This window comes from Centropristis striata, chromosome 15 (genome assembly GCF_030273125.1).
Source record: "Centropristis striata isolate RG_2023a ecotype Rhode Island chromosome 15, C.striata_1.0, whole genome shotgun sequence".
NCBI classification, from domain to species: domain Eukaryota; kingdom Metazoa; phylum Chordata; class Actinopteri; order Perciformes; family Serranidae; genus Centropristis; species Centropristis striata.
Genome location: NC_081531.1, coordinates 28,212 through 48,657, shown reverse-complemented (window position 1 = coordinate 48,657; position 20,446 = coordinate 28,212). Strand labels below are relative to the sequence as shown.

General features: G+C 45.1%; 1 protein-coding gene across 1 annotated transcript; it reads right to left on the bottom strand.

Moving 5' to 3' along the window:
* Positions 1 to 514: 514 nt before the first annotated feature.
* LOC131986884 (GTPase IMAP family member 8-like) lies at positions 515 to 6,008 on the bottom strand. Its single transcript, XM_059352024.1, has 4 exons — positions 5,423 to 6,008; positions 3,709 to 4,269; positions 2,553 to 3,283; positions 515 to 586 (listed from the first exon to the last, which is right to left on the bottom strand). Exons 1-4 carry the CDS (start codon positions 6,006 to 6,008, stop codon positions 515 to 517), a joined length of 1,950 nt encoding a protein of 649 aa, XP_059208007.1.
* Positions 6,009 to 20,446: the final 14,438 nt, after the last annotated feature.

The following is a 20,446-nucleotide window of genomic DNA, read 5'->3' as shown; positions in this document are numbered from 1 at the left end:
ACCCTCCAGGAACGTGTTTGACGTTGTGCCGAGTATGCGGACACAGCTCTCACTTAGGTCATACAGGGACCGGATAGCTCGTAGCAACGAGCCCAGTACCCCATATTCCCACAGTACCCCCCACAAGACTCCCTGAGGGACACGGTCGTAGGCCTTCTCCAAGCCCACAAAACACATGTAGACTGGATGAGCAAACCACCAATCAACCAACCAGGTGGTGATCAGCTGACAGCTCTGCTCCTCTCTTCACCCGAGTGTCCAAAACATGCGGCCACAGATCTGACGATACGATAATGAAATCAATCATCGATCTTTGGCCTAGAGTGCTCTGGTACCAGGTACACTTATGAACAACTCTATGTTCTAACATGGTGTTTGTTATGGACAAACCGTGACTAGAACAGAAGTCCAACAACAGAACACCACTCTGGTTCAGATCGGGTCGTTCCTCCCAATCACCTCCTCCAGGTACCATCATCGTTACCCACGTGAGCGTTGAAGTCTCCCAGAAGAACTATAGAGTCTCCGGGTGGTTCCCCTGCAGGACACCACCCGGAGACTCCAAGAAGGCCGGGTACTCCGCCTGCTGTTGGTGCATAAGAACAGCCTCTCACCCTGGGCAACAACAGGAGAGAGTCCAGCCTCTCTCCAGGAGTTTGGTTCCAGAGCCAGGCTATGTGTAGAAGTGACCAACTATTTCTAGCTGGTAACGCTCCACCTCCTGCACAAGCTCGGGCTTCTTCCCGCCCAAACCACCTCAGCTGACTCCTTTAGAGGAGAAGGAGCAGCAGCTCTACTCCGAGCTCCCTCCGGATGTCTGAGCTCCTCACCCTATCTCTAAGGCTGAGTCCAGCCACCCTATGGAGGAAGCTCATTTCAGCCGCTTATATCCGTGATCTCGTTCTTTTGGTCACTACCCAAAGCTCATGACCATAGGTGAGGGTTGGAACGTAGCTTTGCCTTCCAGCTCAGCTCCTTCTTCACCACGACGGTCCAGTACAACGCCCACATCACTGCTGACGCCGCACCAAACCGCCTGTCCATCTCACGCTCTCGCACGAGTCCAGCCTCTCTCCAGGAGTTTGGTTCAGAGCCCAGGCTATGTGTGGAGGTGAGCCCAACTATTTCTAGCTGCTAACGCTCCACCTTCTGCACAAGCTCGGACTCCTTCCCGCCAGCGAGGTGACGTTCCACGTCCCCAGAGCCACTCTGCACCCGACCCTTATGCCCTACACTGCGGGTGGTGGTCCCACAGGTCCTTCTTACAGTAAAACTTTAAATTTAATGTTCATCAGAACTTACTGACTTCTGATGTACAGAAGACAATAACTCTTTAATATTGATGATAATAAGATGGATAAAATGGATCAATAAACAGGAATCAGACTGCAGGAACACAAACTGTTGCTCTTATTAAACTGAATGACCCTTTAAATGTTCTGATGATTAACTCTGACTCCTGCTGGGCTTCATGGAGAACAAGTCAAAGGAAACAAAAAGTCAGACATCAACACTTGTTTGGAGCTGTGTTTATAAAGGAAGCAGTCAGATATAAAGGAGCAGCAGGTGAAGCAATGACTCCTTCCTCACGGTTATTTACACATGATCAGATCTGGTTTATGAATAATAATAATAATCATCATCATCATCATCATCACTGAGCTATCTATTCTTGTGACAGAACTAACTACAGCTGCTCAATGAGTATCAAAGATAAACTCTGTTGTTTCAAGCAGGAAAACACACTGACAGCCAGCCGTCCACTGGTGAGCTAATGTTGTGTTTCCTGACAGAAAGTGACCTTAGGGTTAGGAAAAGATGGTGGTTGGGATTTGAAAATTGGGATTTGTAAATGTATATATGGGATATAATGTAAAGGTTCAGTGTGTGATTGTGGAAGAAGAGTTGATTGTTGAGTCTATTTCCCAATAAATGTAGTTTTATTTTAGGTTGTCCCCAAACAGTTAACTCCTCCACCAACAATACCTGCATGACGCTTCTCAGGCACCAAGACCGCTCAACGTACTTTAACTATGTACACATACAGCTGAACGAGGCTACACAAAACGATTTGATCCTCGAAATGCTCTTACTGCTGCTGCTACTCCTACTGCTCCTCCTACTCCTATTCCTACTGCTCCTCCTACTGCTGCTCCCACTGCTGCTGCTGCTGCTGCTCCTACTGTTGCTCCTCCTGCTGCTCTTACTGCTGCTCCTACTGCTGCTGCTCCTACTACTGCTCCTACTGCTGCTCCTACTGCTGCTGGTCCTACTGCTGCTGCTGCTGCTGCTTCTAATGCTGCTGCTGCTGCTGCTTCTAATGCTGCTACTGCTGCTCTTACTGCTGCTCCTACTAGTGCTGCTACTACTCCTCCTACTGCTGCTCTTACTTCTGTTCCTATTGCTCCTACTGCTGCTCTTACTTCTGTTCCTACTGCTCCTACTGCTGCTCTTACTTCTGTTCCTACTCCTCCTACTGCTGCTCTTACTGTTGCTCCTACTGCTCTTACTGCTGCTCTTACTGCTGCTGCTACTGCTCCTACTGCTCTTACTGCTGCTCCTGCTTTCTTAGCTTCTTTCTTAGCTTCTTTCTTAACAGCAGCTGAGAAAGCAGCTTCTTCCTCAGCTTTTTTCTTAGCTGCTTCTGCAGCTGCCCGGTTCCTTTCCTCTCTCAAGAACGTCTCGGCCATCCTGAACATCTCATCTGTGTAGTGTCCTCCACCGTTAGCTGAGACCATCTCATCTATTAGATTCAGGAACTTTCTGACCTGCTCTCTGCTTCTTTGTGTTTTGTTATCAAACACACAGAACCTTCCATCACACCTGGAGACCAGGTCTGACACATCGCTGTTGGACTGGATCACATCCTCAATGGTCTGGCCTTCTAACTCGTCTCCATTAGTGAACAGGACCATGGTGTACTTATGAGCCTCACTGCTGAACAGTTTTTTAAGTACATCAAACAGTTTAACATCTCTGATTCTGTCAATTTTGATCACGATGACGAAGGCGTGTGGTCCTGGACTGGCTGTTATTACTGACTTCATGATCTCCAGGTACAGCAGCTCTGGGGTCAGAACTTCATTGGTGAATCCTGGAGTATCCACCACTGTGACCCTTCGACCCTCCACCACTGCAGACTCAGAGACAGTCTCTGTACTGACGGGTTCAAAGCCAGCAGCTGATCTGAACCTCTCAGTCCCTAAGATGGTGTTCCCTGAGGAACTCCTTCCAGCTCCAGGTAGACCAATCAGCACGACCCTCCGGTTCATGGAAACATCAGCTGGAAGACAGAAACAAACAGTTACTCTTCTGGTTCAGTGTTGTTGAAACATGTCAGTGAAACATAGAATGAGTCTCTGCCAGTCTGAATCAGTTTTACACCGTGACAGAGACACATGAAGGCCCAACAGGTCAACAGGTCACCGAGTTTCAGCAGCTGGATGGAAGAAGTTCATGTAATCAAATAGAGAGGCAGAAATAATCCCAACAAACTGTGGCCACCTGCCAGTGGTCCAACATTTTACCTGTAAACTGTGTTGTTACTGTGTTGACTAGAAGATACTTCACTGCTCCACCAGTAACACGATCTCTAGACTAACTATCACTTTTCTGTTTTAACTGGCAATGAGGACTATATGTATCACTTCATAATCCAAAACCACTTTTACTTTCAATAATCTATGAATCAATGATTTCACACAGTACCTGTTGGATCAGGCTGGTCCTGGAGGCTGAGGTGGCCTGACTTCAGCAGCAGCTGTCTGACTTGTTCTTCGTTGTCTTCTTTATTGTTGAAGAGGTGAAACGCCCCTCCAAACATTTTAACAACATCCGGAAGCATACCTTCATCTCCATCTTGAAAGATGAACTCCTCCAGTGTTGTGCCCTTTAAAGTATCTCCACCAGTGAAGAGCAGGTAACTCTTTTCTACCCCCTGATCCCCGAGGACTCTGTGAGCCTCCTTCACAGCCTTCAGCTCCTCGTCTGTGAACCGTCCAACTCTGATCACCACCAGAAACAGACAGCGTCTGGACGACTGCAGGAGCTCCTGACACAAGTCTCTAATCCTGCCTCTGTTGGAATCTAATATTCCTGGAGTTTCAAACACTGAGATCTGTTTTCCAAACACATTTCCTTCTTGTTCAGAGATTTCTTTCATCACTGACATAAAGAACAACTTCAACTCAAACGCCTCTCGCCCCAGGATGGTGTTTCCTGAAGCACTTTTACCGACTCCTGTTTGTCCAAGCAGGACGATGGTGAGATCTGGAGGCAGAACGAGAAAAAAAGTCTGTTACTGTACGGTTTTATTAAACCAACTATGTTAATCTAATAACTCCCACCGTATAGGGTGGTCTTAACTGATGGAACAGTGTCTCACTCAAGCTCGGACAGCCAATTACAGTCTTTTCACTCGCTTATTTAGCATTAGCATTCAACAGTTTACATGCTACGCTTCTTAGCACAAGGATAGCAACCATGCCGTTCGCCAGGAAATCAACTGAAACGACACAAATGTAAACAAAAGCACAACATTAATAACACGGACATATAATGAACTGTACAATCCACATACATGAACATACTCAAGGGCTTCAACACAAGCTGCAATCACAGTTTTCATACATATCTCAACTCACCAGCTCAGCTTCACCAGTCAAAACAACGGCATCAAAACAAAAGAAGATCCGGCCAGTAAAAGCATCCGCCCCAAAACACACTGATAGGACTGTCACCACGAGAGGCCGCCACAACAACCATAAATGTGGGCAAACTTCACACAGTTACAATGCGTCCACTATAGAGTGGCGTGGCTCCTTTACGAGACAGGGCAGTCTGTGTGTGTGTGTGTGTGTGACTGACATGAGAGGGAAAGAAGCAGCGCCACTGGCAAATATGTTGATGGCTTATAGAAACAAACCCGCATGTAAACGACAATATGTCATGTTAATTTTATACAACAAACAATTAGTCAATATAGTAATTATCGTGGCGGGCCTACTAACACCAACATGTTACGTTCAACGTTAATAAGAATGTGATCTCCGTCCATAACATCAAGAGGAGCAAAACAAATGTTTGTACGTGTCGTGTTTGTTGATGTCAGCTCACAGCCAGGAGCAACATGTGTAAAGAGACGATGTAGTCTGCTGTTGTTGTTATACTCGCTGAGACAGCAGAGATATAAACAGACATTAACAGACATAAACAGACGTAAAAAGTGACGTGATGACGAGGCTCTCTGTGGAGAAGCAAACAGGTTCTGAGACGGTTCACAAGTTGAACCAACTTTGAACCAGATCTAGCACCAGCAAAAGCATTAGGTTTGTGTTGGTCTAAAAGGACTATGAATGTCAATCACTAAATAATCCAAAGCCACTTCTGCTTTAAACTATGAAACAATGATTTCACACAGTACCTGCTGGATCAGTCAGGTCCAGGGGGCTGAAGTGGCCTGACTTCAGCAGCAGCTGTCGGACTTGTTCTTCGTTGTCATCTTCATTGTTGAAGATGTGAAACGCCCCTCCGAACATTGTCACAACGTATGGAAGCCTACCTTCATCTCTATCATAAAAGATGAACTCCTTCAGTGTCCTGCCCTTTAAAGCATCTCCACCAGTGAAGAGCAGGTAACTCTTTTTCATCCCCTGATACCCGAGGACTCTCTGAGCCTCCTTCACAGCCAACAGGTCCATTGGTCTGAATCGTCCAAGTCTGATCACCACCAGGAACAGACAGCGTCTGGACGACTGCAGGAGCTCCTGACACAAGTCTCTAATCTCGTCTGTGTCCTCGGTGTCTAATATTCCTGGAGTGTCAAACACTGAGATCTGTTTTCCAAACACATTTCCTTCTTGTTCAGAGATTTCTTTTGTCACTGGTTTAAAGGCCAGCTTCGACTCAAACACCTTTCGCCCCAGGATGGTGTTTCCTGAAGCACTTTTACCAGCTCCTGTTTTTCCCAGCAGGACGATGGTGAGATCTGGAGGCAGAATGGGATTCATATCTGAGGATCAGAAAACCTGCTGGAGGAAAGGATCAACTTTAGTAAAATACAAAGACTTTATTTGAGCAAAACTTCAGCTGGTTATATGTGATGTCATCATGATTCCACCCAGTCAGGTGCTTATTGCTATGAATATTAATCACTGTAGGCTCGTCATTATATTGCAGAACAGTGACTTTGTAGAGGACATGCAGGTGCCTGTTAATACAAGTCCTTGTGTATCTTGCCTGTTGTATCTGTTTTTGATTCATTAAATCCCGCACAGGGATAGCCAAGCCATGCGCCAGTGTGACAGAGGTGAACAATCAGCATGCATGCAGACCTCACCTCGGCCAATCAGACAACGATGATGTCACCACTCTGACAGCTCCTCAAGGTAAAGTGGATGGCCAGCCAAGTTCTATCCCAGAGTTACAAAAAGACATTACAACTAAAATAGAAGCTGACTTTATGCAGAGAATGAGCATTGCAATGGAGTGTGCCTTTGGACATTTCCTGGATAGCTCTAGAGGCAGCATAATGTCCATAATGGGGGAACCACAAGGCAGTTTTAGAAAACCACTTGAAGCTGGGGGCCATGCTGATGATAATGGGGCTAACAAAAATTCAAAATCTACCTACCATTCAAGCAAGGGTACAATGATGGCTACTTACCCTAAGGGGAGGTTTGACAGGTGTCACCCCCCCATCACAGTCCCTGTTAGTTCCATGACTGCTGCTGCTAACCTACAAAAAACAGTCCCAGACCCTACCCCCAGGATCGACCACATTAAAGTCGGACGTTATGATGGCCTTTGAGCTGCTAGCAACAGCCAATGGCTGGTCCCCGGGGGCTGTTCAATTAGTCTCTGCATTGGAAGGGGAGGCAAGAAGAGTACTGCTGGATGTGATCACAGCCGACCTAGAAAATCCACAAGCTATATTAAGGGCCTTTAGGGTTTAACGAACGAGTGCGGGAACACAGATAAAAATTAGGGGTGTTTGCGGCAGAGCTGCGCTACCTCGCCCAAAGGGTATTCCCTGACTTTGATGATGCAACACGCTCGGTGTTAACTAAAGAAGCCTTCATTCTTGACCTCTTACCTCCCCAATCGTCCCAGCAAGTTCGACTCACGGATCCACAGACCCTGGAGGTACAGGGTCTGTGGAGAAAGCATTGGCAGTGGAAGACATCCTCACAGAAGGCTTTGATAACCAACCCAGACAGGCCTCATTGCAGCCTAAGACCCAAGCTCTTCATCCCTATGGACCTTCCTCATTCCCAACAGGCCACTGGATGACCTGCAGAACCCAGTCTGGTGGAGATGCCACCAAAGAGGTCACACCGAAGCCGGGAAACGATCAGGGCTCGGTGTAGAGGGGAGCGACCCGAGCCACCCTTCATTCCTCACAGACAATGGCACACAACCTGTTGCATGAGCGCTCCACGTCCCTGTCAACCATGCCCTTCTCAACCATAACCCACTCATGTCTGGCTGCTGTAGAGTACCTTTGTTGGTTAATGGCCAACAAACCCAAGCCCTGCTGGATACAGGCTCGACTGCGTCACTCCTTAACCCAGATCTCCTGCCAACCGGGACCCAAACCCAAGCCACCGATGTTCCACTCACTACAGTTACCGGAGGTAAGGCTCCCATGCTGGGAAGGTGGGAGGCTCTGATTGAAATAGGGACCTACTCAGCCCACCAACCAGTCTGGTGGACTTCCTGTGTGCATCAGGGGTGACACTGGACTTCAGAACACGGACCGTAAAGTTTGAAGATTGGACGTCCGTCCGCTTCCAGAATGATAGGAACAGTGACACAGAAGGGGACCCACCATGTTCGCCTGGTCCTCCACAATGGGAGGCCCCTTTTGCAGATAGCCCTCTTCCTCTGCCCGACAACAACCTCATGGCCCCAGAACCAGATGCACACATCCAGTCACATCCCCCTGCTGTCGTACGGACTGCAAGTGTCATCCACCTACCCGGGGGAGAGTCAGCAGCCAGTACAACTATCCGAGGCATCTGGCAGAAGAATCAAGAGGGCCTAAACTCTGATCAGCAGGGTAGATTATGGAAACTCCTGTGTGAGTTCCGACACAGTTTTGCCCCTGGCCCCAATGACGTTGGCCAAACGCATTTGGTGCAGCACTCCATCAAAACAGGTGATGCACAGCCAATCCGCCAGCAGCCTAGATGGCTGCCCAAAGCTCACCAAGCTGCTGCTGACCAGATGATACAAGAGATGAGGGACGCTGGCATTATCGAGCCATCGGAGAGTCCGTGGGTGTCGCCAGTAGTAATGGCTCCTAAGAAAGACGGGGGCTCAAGGTTCTGTGTTGACTACCGACCACTGAATGACAGAACTGTGAAGGACTCCTTCCCACTGCCGCAGATAGACAAGATTACATGGCCGGTTCAGCATGGTTCTCCTCATTGGACCTCCAGAGCGGGTAATGGCAGGTGGCCATGGCCCCAGAGGACAAATCCAAGACCGCCTTCACCACGGGACGAGGCTTGTGGCAGTTCACCACCATGACATTCGTGCTATGCAATGCCCCGGCCACATTTGAAAGGCTGATGGAAAAGGTCCGTGTGGATATGCCCCCTGAACGCTGCCACGTCTACTTGGATGATGTTCTTGTCCATGGACCATCTTTTGACTCAGCATTGGTGGAGGTACTGGAGAGGATCAAGCATACAGGCCTTAAGCTTCACCCTGGGAAATGCAGCTTCCTGCGGCAGGAGGTCTCCTTCTTTGGTCACAGGGTCAGTGGAGCTGGCATTGTGACAGAGCCAGACAAGGTTGCAGCTGTCAGGGATTGGCCTACTCCTACCGACATCCAGCAGCTGAGATCGTTCTTGGGACTAGCATCCTATTACAGGTGATTCGTGGCTTGGTTCTCTACTATAGCTGCCCCCATGTTTGACTTACTATGCAAACAGAAACAACCTACGAGTGGGGACCAAAACAGAATGCTCTGTGGCCTTCCATTCACCATCCGCACTGATCATGCTGCATTGAAATGGCTCATGTCCTTTAAAGAGCCGGAAGGACAAGTTGCCAGACGGTGAGAGTCACACAAATGCAGACAGCCTCTCCCGCCAATCGTGTGCCCCAGGCTGTCACCACTGCAATCGAGCTGAAGAACGGGAGGCAGCTAACCTACAGACCGGATAGGTGATCTGTCAAACCTTATTACCCGATGATGTGAGGTGGTGGGGTGAACTGCAAACCGAGGACCTTCACCTTAAAATAGTCATGGGGTGGCTGGAAACAGACAACCGGCCACCCTGGGAAGATGTGGTTAGGTTAGGTCAGTTTGGGTTAGGGGGCGGGAAGCAGGAGGAAAAGAGAAGTAGTTCGGATAAACAGTGGAGGAGAGAGGCTGCTAAACTCCATAGTTAGCAAAACAGCTAGTATTCGGCTGCCAGCGTGTCTTATTTTGGGCACTCTTCAAACCCCGTTCTTAGTCTGTTAAAAGGGGTAATAAAACCCGGTTAAATGTCAGCCATTGTGTCTTCACCCTTCCGCCAGCTAGCCCTAGCCGTGTCGGTGTGTTGATAAGAAACCAGATCAAGTCCAGATGTTTTTAAGTAAATCTCTTTTGTAGTGAAGTAAATCAGTAAATTACTCCACTACAGTAACAGTCCTGCATTCAAAACTTACTGAGGTAAAATTACAAAAGATTGGTTCATATGTTACGCTCTCCAAACCACTTACTTTTACAGGAACAAGACATCATCACCTACTGCCCCCCCAACATGCTCAGACCCCCACCGAGATCCACCACTACCCCACACTTCTCTGACCTGTCTGTCTGTCTCCAGCAGCCAGGTGAGAAGGCAGCTAGAGAAACTAGGCCAGAACAAGGCAGCAGGTCCAGATGGCATCAGCCCCAGGGTTCTGAAAGCCTGCGCAGGTCAGCTATGTGGCATTTTACAGCATCTCTCAGACCAGTGGCCCTAACATCACACATCATGAAGGTACTGGAGAGGCTGGTCCTGGCCCACCTGACACCACAGGTGACCAGCTATCTGGACCCATTGCAGTTTGCATACTGCCCAAGGGTGGGGGTTGAGGACGCCATCATCCACCTACTCCACAGAGCCCACTCTCACCTAGACAAGGCGGGAAGCACTGTGAGGATCATGTTTTGTGATTTTTCAAGTGCTTTTAACACCATACAGCCAGTACTGTCACGTGAGAAGCTGGAGCTGATGCAGGTAGACACCACCACAATATCATGGATAATGGATTACCTGACTGACAGACCACAGTTTGTGAGGCTGGGGAGGTCTGTTTCTGACCCGGCAGTCAGTGGCACAAGCACCGCAGGGGACTGTGCTGTCCCCTTTCCTCTTCACACTATACACCTCAGACTTCCAGTATAACTCTGAGGCTTGTCATCTACAGAAGTTCTCTGACGATACTGCGGTAGTGGGGTGTATTAGTGGTGGAGATGAGGCAGAATACAGGCAGCTGGTGGATGACTTTGTTGCATGGTGTACATAGATAGATAGATGTACATAGATGTACCTTGTTTTAAATAAGACCAAGGAAATGGTGGTGGACTTCAGGAGGGCCAGGCCTGAATTAAGCACCATCTCTATCCTTGGGGACAAAGTGCAGGTGGTAGAGAGCTACAGATACTTGGGTGTACACATGAACAATACACTGGACTGGAAGCAACACACTGAGACTGTCTACAAGAAAGGTCAGAGCAGACTCTACTTCTTGAGGAAGTTTAGGTCCTTTAATGTGATGTATGTTTTATCATTCTGTTGTGGCAAGTGCCATTTTCTTTGCAGCCATCAGTTGGGTCAGCGGCGTAAGGGCTTGTGACTCTAAAAGGCTAAACAAGCTGATTAGGAGGGCTGGCTCTGTGCTGGGGACTGCTGTAGAGTTCCTGGAGGTGGTGATGGAGAGAAAGATGGTTCAGAAATTGTTGAGTATTATGGACAACAACACGCATCCTTTGCACAGTCTAGTGTGTAAACAAAAGAGTGTTTTTAGTTGGAGGCTACGGCAGCTAAGCTGCAAAAAGGACAGATTTGAGAATCCTTTTTTAAGATAAGATTAAAATTTACTTTTATTAATCCCACAATGGGGAAATTCAGCCTCTACATTTAACCCATCCTTTTTTTTTACACACAAGTGAACACACTATGCAAGGAGCAGTGGGCAGCACATTACTGCGCCCGGGGAGCTGTGCAGGGGGGTTAGGTGCCTTGCTCAAGGGCACTTCAGTCCTAGACCTGTCAGGGATTCAAACCAGTGACTCTCCAGTTACAATCCCAATTCATAACCTCTAGGCCACGGACTGCACTTTATAATGACTCCCCTTTTAGTAAGGACAGAAGAATATTTATTTAAACTTTATCTTAAGCTGCTTATACTGTATGTATACATCAAACTGTATTTTTGCACCTGTTTATTTACACACTTGCTTTAACTGTTATCTATGAGTAACAGCTACTAATGCACATGGACCATCCATTCCACTTTTTCTATCGTAGGCTATGTATTGGGGGCTCATGTTTTGTATAGGTGGATGTATGATATGTATGTATACATGTGTTGTGTCGTGTTGTGTTGTGTTGAGTTGTGTGTATGTTGGCTGCTGGAACATCTAAATTTCTCTGCTGGGATGAATAAAGTATATCTTATCTTATCTTAAATAATAATACAACAAGTAATAACAATTGCAAATGAGAAGGAATGAGTTCCACATTGTTGGTTTGATCTTCATCAACAACCTGTTGAGCTGCTCTGACGTCTCACAGGACATTTTTCTGTCTGACAGAAACACAATGGAGCTGATGTTTTATCTACCACACCTGAACTTCCACAGAGTTAACTTCAGTTCAAAGACATTTCTCTTTCCACGACACAGACATTTTATCTGTAATTAAATCTAATGATGAATTACACTTAAAAAAAAATATAAATAAACTCAAAAAAGACACAGGAAATGAAAACAGAATAAAACAGCAAAACAAACATTAATATATAAAAACAATAATATACATTTTTATAATTTTTTTTTTAAAGGGTGATTATGTGAAATAAAGAATATTATTGTATTTCTGCTGCAGATAGAATCCATCACTATATTAGGAAGAAAGAAACTTTACGTTAAAGTAAAAATTAATAACTTAAATAATACAGCAGAGACAAAATTAAAAGGCATAAAAAGAAAGGAGCACTGACCTGAGAGCAGAGGGTTACTGAGTCCAGAGAAAATAAACTTGTTCTGAATCAGTTTCTCATTAAATATTCTGTTATGATGACCCCCTCCCCCTCATAACAGGACTAAAAACACTATAGTTTACTGCAGCGTACTCTTAACTTTAACACTTATCTGCTCTACTCTACTGCCCTTACTTTTTAATTAGGCAATGTTTGACTTGTGCTTTTTATTATTTTATCTCTTTTCTTATCCTGCTGTATCTTATTTTATCTTATTTGTATTTTTATTTCTATTTCCCTGTTTTAATTGACTGTTTTTACTGTTTTCAATTGTGTCTTGCTGTTGTTAATGTTTATGTAAAGCACTTTGAATTACCTTGTGTTGAACTGTGCTATACAAATAAACTTGCCTTGCCTAGTACCATCACCTCATGTTATGCGTTTTCCCACTCCCCTGGGTCCGTATTTATTTATTTTGACGTGTTGCATTTTTTAGCAGCATCTCATGTTTTAATCTACCTCACGTTGTCAGACAGGTTCTATTTAAGTGTTTTCCTGATTCAACAGGTCTGGTAGTAATCAGGCCTGGGTGTGACTAGTGAAACTGAACTCAGATTTTTAAAAAATCCATTTTGTATTTACTTGGTTATCTTTCTCTAATATTAAAACTTGTTTGATGATCTGAAACATTTAAATGTGACAAATATGCAAAAAAAATAAGGAATCAGGAAGGAGACAAATCCTTTTTCAAGCCCTGTACAATGGCTGAAAAAGCAGAATTGTGTAATTCTACTATTCAAGTAATCCCAGAGAGAGGGGGTATATGCAGAGAAGGCTTCAAAACCCCCAAAACGACTGTTTGCTCAGTGATCCAATGTCTGTAAGCACCAACTACTATCACAACCAGAGATCAATGAATCGATCAACGACACTACGACAGGAGGCAGCCAGGACGACAGGTCAGCAGGGAAGACTTCACAGTTTGAGATTGGGTACCAAGCCCCAACAGACCCAGAGAGCCTCAACACGAGGACAGCTGACCTGAGGAGGCAGGTCGTAAGGAAGAACCTGGAGTCTCTGAAAACTCACAAGATCTTCAGAACAAATGTGTAGTGTAAATGTAGTGAATGTTGCACTAACTACAATACACGTAAATATATATAAATTATGTATTATATACAAGAAATAAATATGTATACTATATATGAATATATATAAATGATGTATTATTATACAAGAAATAAATACATATACTATATATAAATATATATAAATGATGTATTATTATACAAGAAATAAATACGTTCATATACTATATATGAATATATATAAATGATATATTATATACAAGAAATAAATACGTACATATATACTAAATATAAATATATGTATATATGTAGACAAACGAGAATCCATGGGAGTTAAACCTGAACTTCAGTTCATGTGTTGATAAGAAACCAGATCAATTCCAGATGTTTTTGATTAAATCTGTTTTGTAGTGAAGTAAATCAGTAAAGTCATCATATTACTCCACTACAGTAACAGTCCTGCATTAAAAACTTACTGAAGTAAAAATACAAAAGTATATATATATATATATTTATAAAAATATATATATATATGTTGTTTGAATGTTTGAATAAATAATAATGACAAACAAGTAATAACAATTGCAAATGAGAAGGAATGAGTTCCACATTGTTGGTTTGATCCTCATCAACAACCTGTTGAGCTGCTCTGACGTCTCACAGGACATTTTTCCGTCTGACAGAAGCACAATGGAGCTGATTTTTATCTACCACACCTGAACTTCCACAGAGTTAACTTCAGTTCAAAGACATTTCTCTTTCCACGACACAGGCATTTTATCTGTAATTAAATCTAATGACGTATTACACTTAAAAAACAAAAAAATAAATAAATAAAAATAAAATAAACTCAAAAAAGACACAGGAAATAAAAACAGAATAAAAAAGCAAAACAAACAAAATTAAAAAATATATATTTTTTAAAGGGTGATTATGTGAAATAAAGAATATTATTGTATTTCTGCTGCAGATAGAATCCATCACTATATTAGGAAGAAAGAAACTTTATGTTAAAGTAAAAATTAATAACTTAAATAATAATAAGAAGAAGAATGAAAGGGCATAAAAAAGGAGCACTGACCTGTGAGCAGAGGGTTACTGAGTCCAGAGAAAATAAACTTGTTCTGAATCAGTTTCTCATTAAATATTCTGTTATGATGACTCCCTCCCCCTCTGTGTGTTGTGGCTTGTTGTATCTGTCTTCCTGTGTGGGAGGAGCCACAAGTCAGACCTCCTCCAGTCTTCAGAGGAGGAGGAGGAGCACACCTGAATCCAGTCCCAATCACTGAGGCTCTATAGAGGAGCTGAGGCCTCAGATCTCTCTCTCTCCTCCAGCCTCCACCTTGGTTTGGTTCAGTTGGTTTTGTTTTCATTATTAGTTACTTTCAGCTTCTACATCTGCATTTCATCACATCGCATGCATGCACACACCTCACCACTGATATACTGACTCACATAATTAAGTTTCTTTGTGTTGCTTTCATTTAATCAAATAAACATATTTCCATTCTAAATTGAATAAAGTGGGCATGTCAGTAAAGAGGAGACTCGTGGGTTATCAACATAAAGTGGGCGTGTCAGTAAAGAGGAGACTCGTGGGTTATCAACATAAAGTGGGCATGTCAGTAAAGAGGAGACTCGTGGGTTATCAACATAAAGTGGGCATGTCAGTAAAGAGGAGACTCGTGGGTTATCAGCATAAAGTGGGCATGTCACAGTGCCACTGTGAAAATGTTAGTTTTCTTTACCATTTAGTGAAACTTTGAAGCATTATTTCACCTCCTTCCTGACAATATATCAGGACATTTGGTACCAATGGATTCCTCAGATCCTCTCCTATGTTATTTTATAGTCTAAGTAGACTATAAACAGTACATAGCATCAGTTAAGACGGAGCCCCTTCGTTTTCTTTGAAAGGCGGACCTTGGGAACATTAAGGGGTTGAAGTCATTTGGACAGGCGGCTCAATGTGCTAAAACCTCTAAATGTCATTATCATTCTTCACTTGTTGAACCAAACACTCTTTATAGTGATAATAATATTAATAATAACTAGGACTGCAAGCAGTACTGAACGGGCCCTCGCAGAGTGGAGCCGTCGGAGGAGGGCACGTCGTGTGTGTCAATATTGACATGTGGGTGTGTCCAGGGCTGGCCCCTCATCATGTGTGAGAAATTTGGGACACGTTGGATAATGTATGGTCAAGTTATACAGTCTCGTGTTTCATGGCGAGACGCCATGATTTGGCGCCATGCCACACCCACATAGTGTGACCGTCGGTAAAGATTTATACAACTTTTGATCCCAAAGGCCTTGTGATGGTACTGACTAAGTTTGAAGTAAATCGGGTGAAATCTGTAGGAGGAGTTTGTTAAAGTATGCAACCTGGAAATGGCCAAAAACGATGACAAGTGCGATATTCGAACCAAGATGGCGGACTTCCTGTTGGGTTTGAGGTATGGGTCCAAGAGGCTTTTTGGTGCATCTCCACATGATCCATGTGTGTACCAAATCTCGTGTCTCTACGTGAAACCTACTTCAAGGGCTAAGTACGAAACAAGTAACTTTCTGTTGCCAGCAGGGGGCGCTATGAATTTGTGTCAATATTGACACGTGGGTGTGTTCGGGGCTGGACCCTTATCACGTGTGTGAAATTTGGGACAGATTGGACAATGTATGGTCAAGTTATACAGTCTCGTGTGTTAAAAATTTCACAAACATGATTAGGGTCCAGCCTGGAACACACCCACGTGTCAATATTTACACACAGTCATAGCGCCCCCTGCTGGCAACAGCAAGTAACTTGTTTCATACTTAGCCCTTGCAGTAGGTTTCACGTAGAGACACGAAATTTGGTACACACATGGATCATGTGAAGACACACCAAAAAGCCTCTTGGACCCATACCTCAAACCCAACAGGAAGTCCGCCATCTTGGTTTGAATATCGCACTTGTCAGCGTTTTTGGCCATTTCCAGGTCGCATACTTTAACGAACTCCTCCTACAGATTTCACCTGATTTACTTCAAACTTGGTCAGTAGCATCACAAGGCCTTTGGGATCAAAAGTTGTATAAATCTTTACCGACGGTCACACTATGTGGGCGTGGCATGGCGGCAAAATATGGCATCTCGCCATCTAACACCAGACTGGATAACTTGACCATACATTGTCCAATCTGTCCCAAATTTCACAAACATGATGAGGGTCCAGCCTGGGACACACCCACGTGTCTATATTGACACACAGTCATAGCGCCCCCTGCTGACTACAGGAAGTAACATGTTTTACACCTACCCCGAGCACAGTGGTAGGAGACACGCCATTTGGGACGCATAGGGACAGGGCCCACATCACCGCGCCCGATGTGCCCTACCCCGACGTGCCCTCCCCCGACGGCTCCACTCTGCGAGGGCCCGTTCAATACTGCACGCAGTCCTAGTTAGGGACCGAGCACTAACGGTGTGAGGACCCTATTGTAATTGGTCCGTTTATTATTATTCTTCTTCTTGTGATTTTCTAATCGCCTTTTTGGGGCCTTTCTCATATTCAAAAACTCCTGATATTTGGAATATACATACATCTCTCGTGAAATTTACATATTCTAGTGGTCCCGGGGATGGGCGTGGCACAATGGGTCACCAGCGCCCCCTACAAACTTTTCTGCCGTGAACGCATTACTCCTACTGATTAAACCCTATCCACTTCTTACTTGGTCAGTGTCATCATGAGGCCTTTGGGATGGAATGTACTCAAAAGCTTTACTGCCCGTCACACTATATGGGCGTGGCATGGCGGCAAAATATGAAAACACGAGCCTATATAATTCCACCATACATTGTCTCATCTGTCCCACACTGCTTGCACGTGATGAGGGTCCAGCTCTGAACACACCCACAAGTCAATATTGACATACAGTCATAGCGCCCCCCGCTGGCAACAGGAAGTCACATGTTTTATACTTTGCCCTAGCAGTAGGCTTCACATAGAGACACAAAATTTGGCACACACATGAATCATGTTAAGACGCACCAAAAAGCCTCTTGGACCCATACCTCAAACCCAACAGGAAGTCCGCCATCTTGGTTTGAATATTGCACAATTCCTTGTTTTTACCCATTTCCATGCTGCATACTTTAACGAACTCCTCCTACAGATTTCACCCCATTGACTTCACACTTGGTCAGTAGCATCAGAAGGCCTTTGGGATCAAAAGTTATTGAAAGCTTTACCGACGGTCACACTATTTGGGCGTGGCATGGCAGCGAAATATGGCGTCTCGCCATGTAACACAAGACTGCATAACTTGACAATAGATTGTCCAATCTGTCCCAAATTTCACACACGTGATTACGCTCCAGCCCGGGACACACCCACATGTCAATAGTGACACACAATCATAGCGCCCCCTGCTGGCAACAGGAAGTCACATGTTTTACACTTAGCCCTAGTAGTAGGCTTCACGAAGAGACACGAAAATTGGTACACACATGAATCATGTGGAGAAGCACCAAAAAGCCTCTTGGACCCATACCTCAAACCCTACAGGAAGTCCGCCATCTTGGTTCAAATTTCGCACAATTCATCGATTTCACCCATTTCCATGCTGCATACTTTAACGAACTCCTCCTACAGATTTCACCCCATTGACTTCAAACTTGGTCAGTAGCATCACAAGGCCTTTGGGATCAAAAGTTATTGAAAGCTTCACCGCCGCTCACACCATTTGGGCGTGGCATGGCAGCAAAATATGGCGTCTCGCCATCTAACACAAGACTGCATAACTTGACAATGGATTGTCCAATCTGTCCCAAATGTCACACACGTGATGAGGGTCCAGCCCGGGACACACCCACGTGTCAATAGTGACACACAGTCATAGCGCCCCCTGCTGGCAACAGCAAGTAACATGTTTTACACCTGCCCTGGCCACAGTGGTAGAAGACACACTATTTGGTACACATAGGGACTGAGCCTACAGCGCCGCGCCCGACGTGGCCTCCGCTGACATCGCCTCCCCCGACGGCTCCACTCGGCTCGGTCCCGTTCAGTCCTGTTTACAGGCCTAGTATTATTATTATTCTTCTCCCTAATGAATTGCCTTTTTGGGGCCTTTCTCAGATTCAAAAACTCACCATTTTTGGAATATACGTCAATTTCCCGTGAAATTTACGTATTCTGGTATTCGCAGGAATAGACGTTGCAAAATCACTCACTAGCGCCCCCTTGAAAATTTCTAAACAGCCTCACAATACAGGTTTTTTTCACGTACACACACGAAAGTTGGTACATATGTGTATCAACGGCACCCGCACCAAAAACTCTCAAGAACCCATACCCGAAAACGTACAGGAAGTCGGCTATCTTGAGTCGAACACGGCGTTTACTGCTGTTTTTGGCCATTTCCACCCCGCATACTTTAACGAACTCGTCCTACAGATTTCTTCTGATTGACTTCAAACTTGGTCAGTAGCATCACAAGGCCTTTGGGATCAAAAGTTATTCAAATCTTTACCGCCGCTCACACTATGTGGCCGTGGCATGGCGGCAAAATATGGCGTCTCGCCAAAAAACAACAGATCTTTATAACTTTTACATACTTTGTCTGATCTGGTCCAAACTTCTCATGCTTCATCAGAGTCCAGCCCTTAACACTTCTAAATAACCATCTTTCATCAAGCCCCGCCCCTTATGCTTTATCCACGCCCCCTTTCACACAATGACCACGTTGCATACTTTACATAACTACTCCAACAGATTTAATCCCATTGACTTCAAAGTTGGTCATTACCATCACAAGGCCTTGGGGAACACAACTTATCAACACCTTTACTGACCTTCACAATATGTGGCCGTGACATGGCGGCAAAATATGGCGTCTCGCCATCTAACACCAGACTGGATAACGTGACCATACATTGTCCAATCTGTCCCAAATTTCACACACGTGATGCGGGGCCAGCCCTGAACACACCCACGTGTCAATATTGACAAACAGTCATAGCGCCCCCCGCTGGCTACAGAACCTAACATGTTTTACACCTAGCCCGAGCAGTAGGTTTCACGTAGAGACACGACATTTGGTACGCATATGAATCATGTGGAGACGCACCAAAAAGCCTCTTGGACCCATACCTCAAACCCAACAGGAAGTCCGCCATCGTGCTTTGAAGATCGCAATATTCAGCATTTTGGGCCATTTCCAGGTCGCATACTTTAACGAACTCCTCCTACAGATTTTACCCCATTGACTTCAAACTTGGTCAGTACCATCACACGGCCTTTGGGATCAAAAGTTATTCAAATCTTTCCCGACGGTCACACTATGTGGGCGTGCCATGGTGACAAATATGGCGTCTCGCCATTTAACACCAGACTGGATAACTTGACTATACATTGTCCAATCTGTCCCAAATTCCGCACACGTGATGAGGGTCCAGTCCTGAACACACCCACATGTCAATATTGACACACACTCATAGCGCCCCCTGCTGGCAACAGCAAGTAACATGTTTTACCCCTACCCCGAGCACAGTGGTAGGAGACACACCATTTGGTACGCATAGGGACTGAGCCTACAGCACCGCGCCCGACGTGGCCTCCGCTGACATGGCCTCCCCCGACAGCTCCACTCGGCTCGGTCCCGTTCAGTCCTGCTTGGTATTATTATTCCGGAATTAAAATCGCCTTTTTGAGGCCCTTATCACATTCAAAAACTCACCATTTTTGGAATATACATAAATCTCCACTGAAATTTACATATTCTAGTGGTCGCGGGAATGGGCGTGGCAAAATGACTCAACAGCGCCCCCTCAAAAGTCAAGAAAATTAAGCCCCTCGCACAGGAATGTCGTAGAGACACGAAATTTTCTACATACATGTATCATGGCAAGACGCACCAAAAAGTCTCAAGAACCCATACCCTAAAACGGACAGGAAGTCGGCCATCTTGGATCGAAAATGGCGTTTCCTGCTGTTTTGGCCCATTTCCATGCCGCATACTTTAACAAACTCCTCCTACAGATTTCATCCAATTCTCTTCAAACTTGGTCAGTACCATCACAAGGCCTTTGGAATCAAAAGTTGTATAAATCTTACCCACCGGTCACACTATGTGGGCGTGGCATGGCGGCAAAATATGGCGTCTCGCCATGAAACACAGAACTGTATAA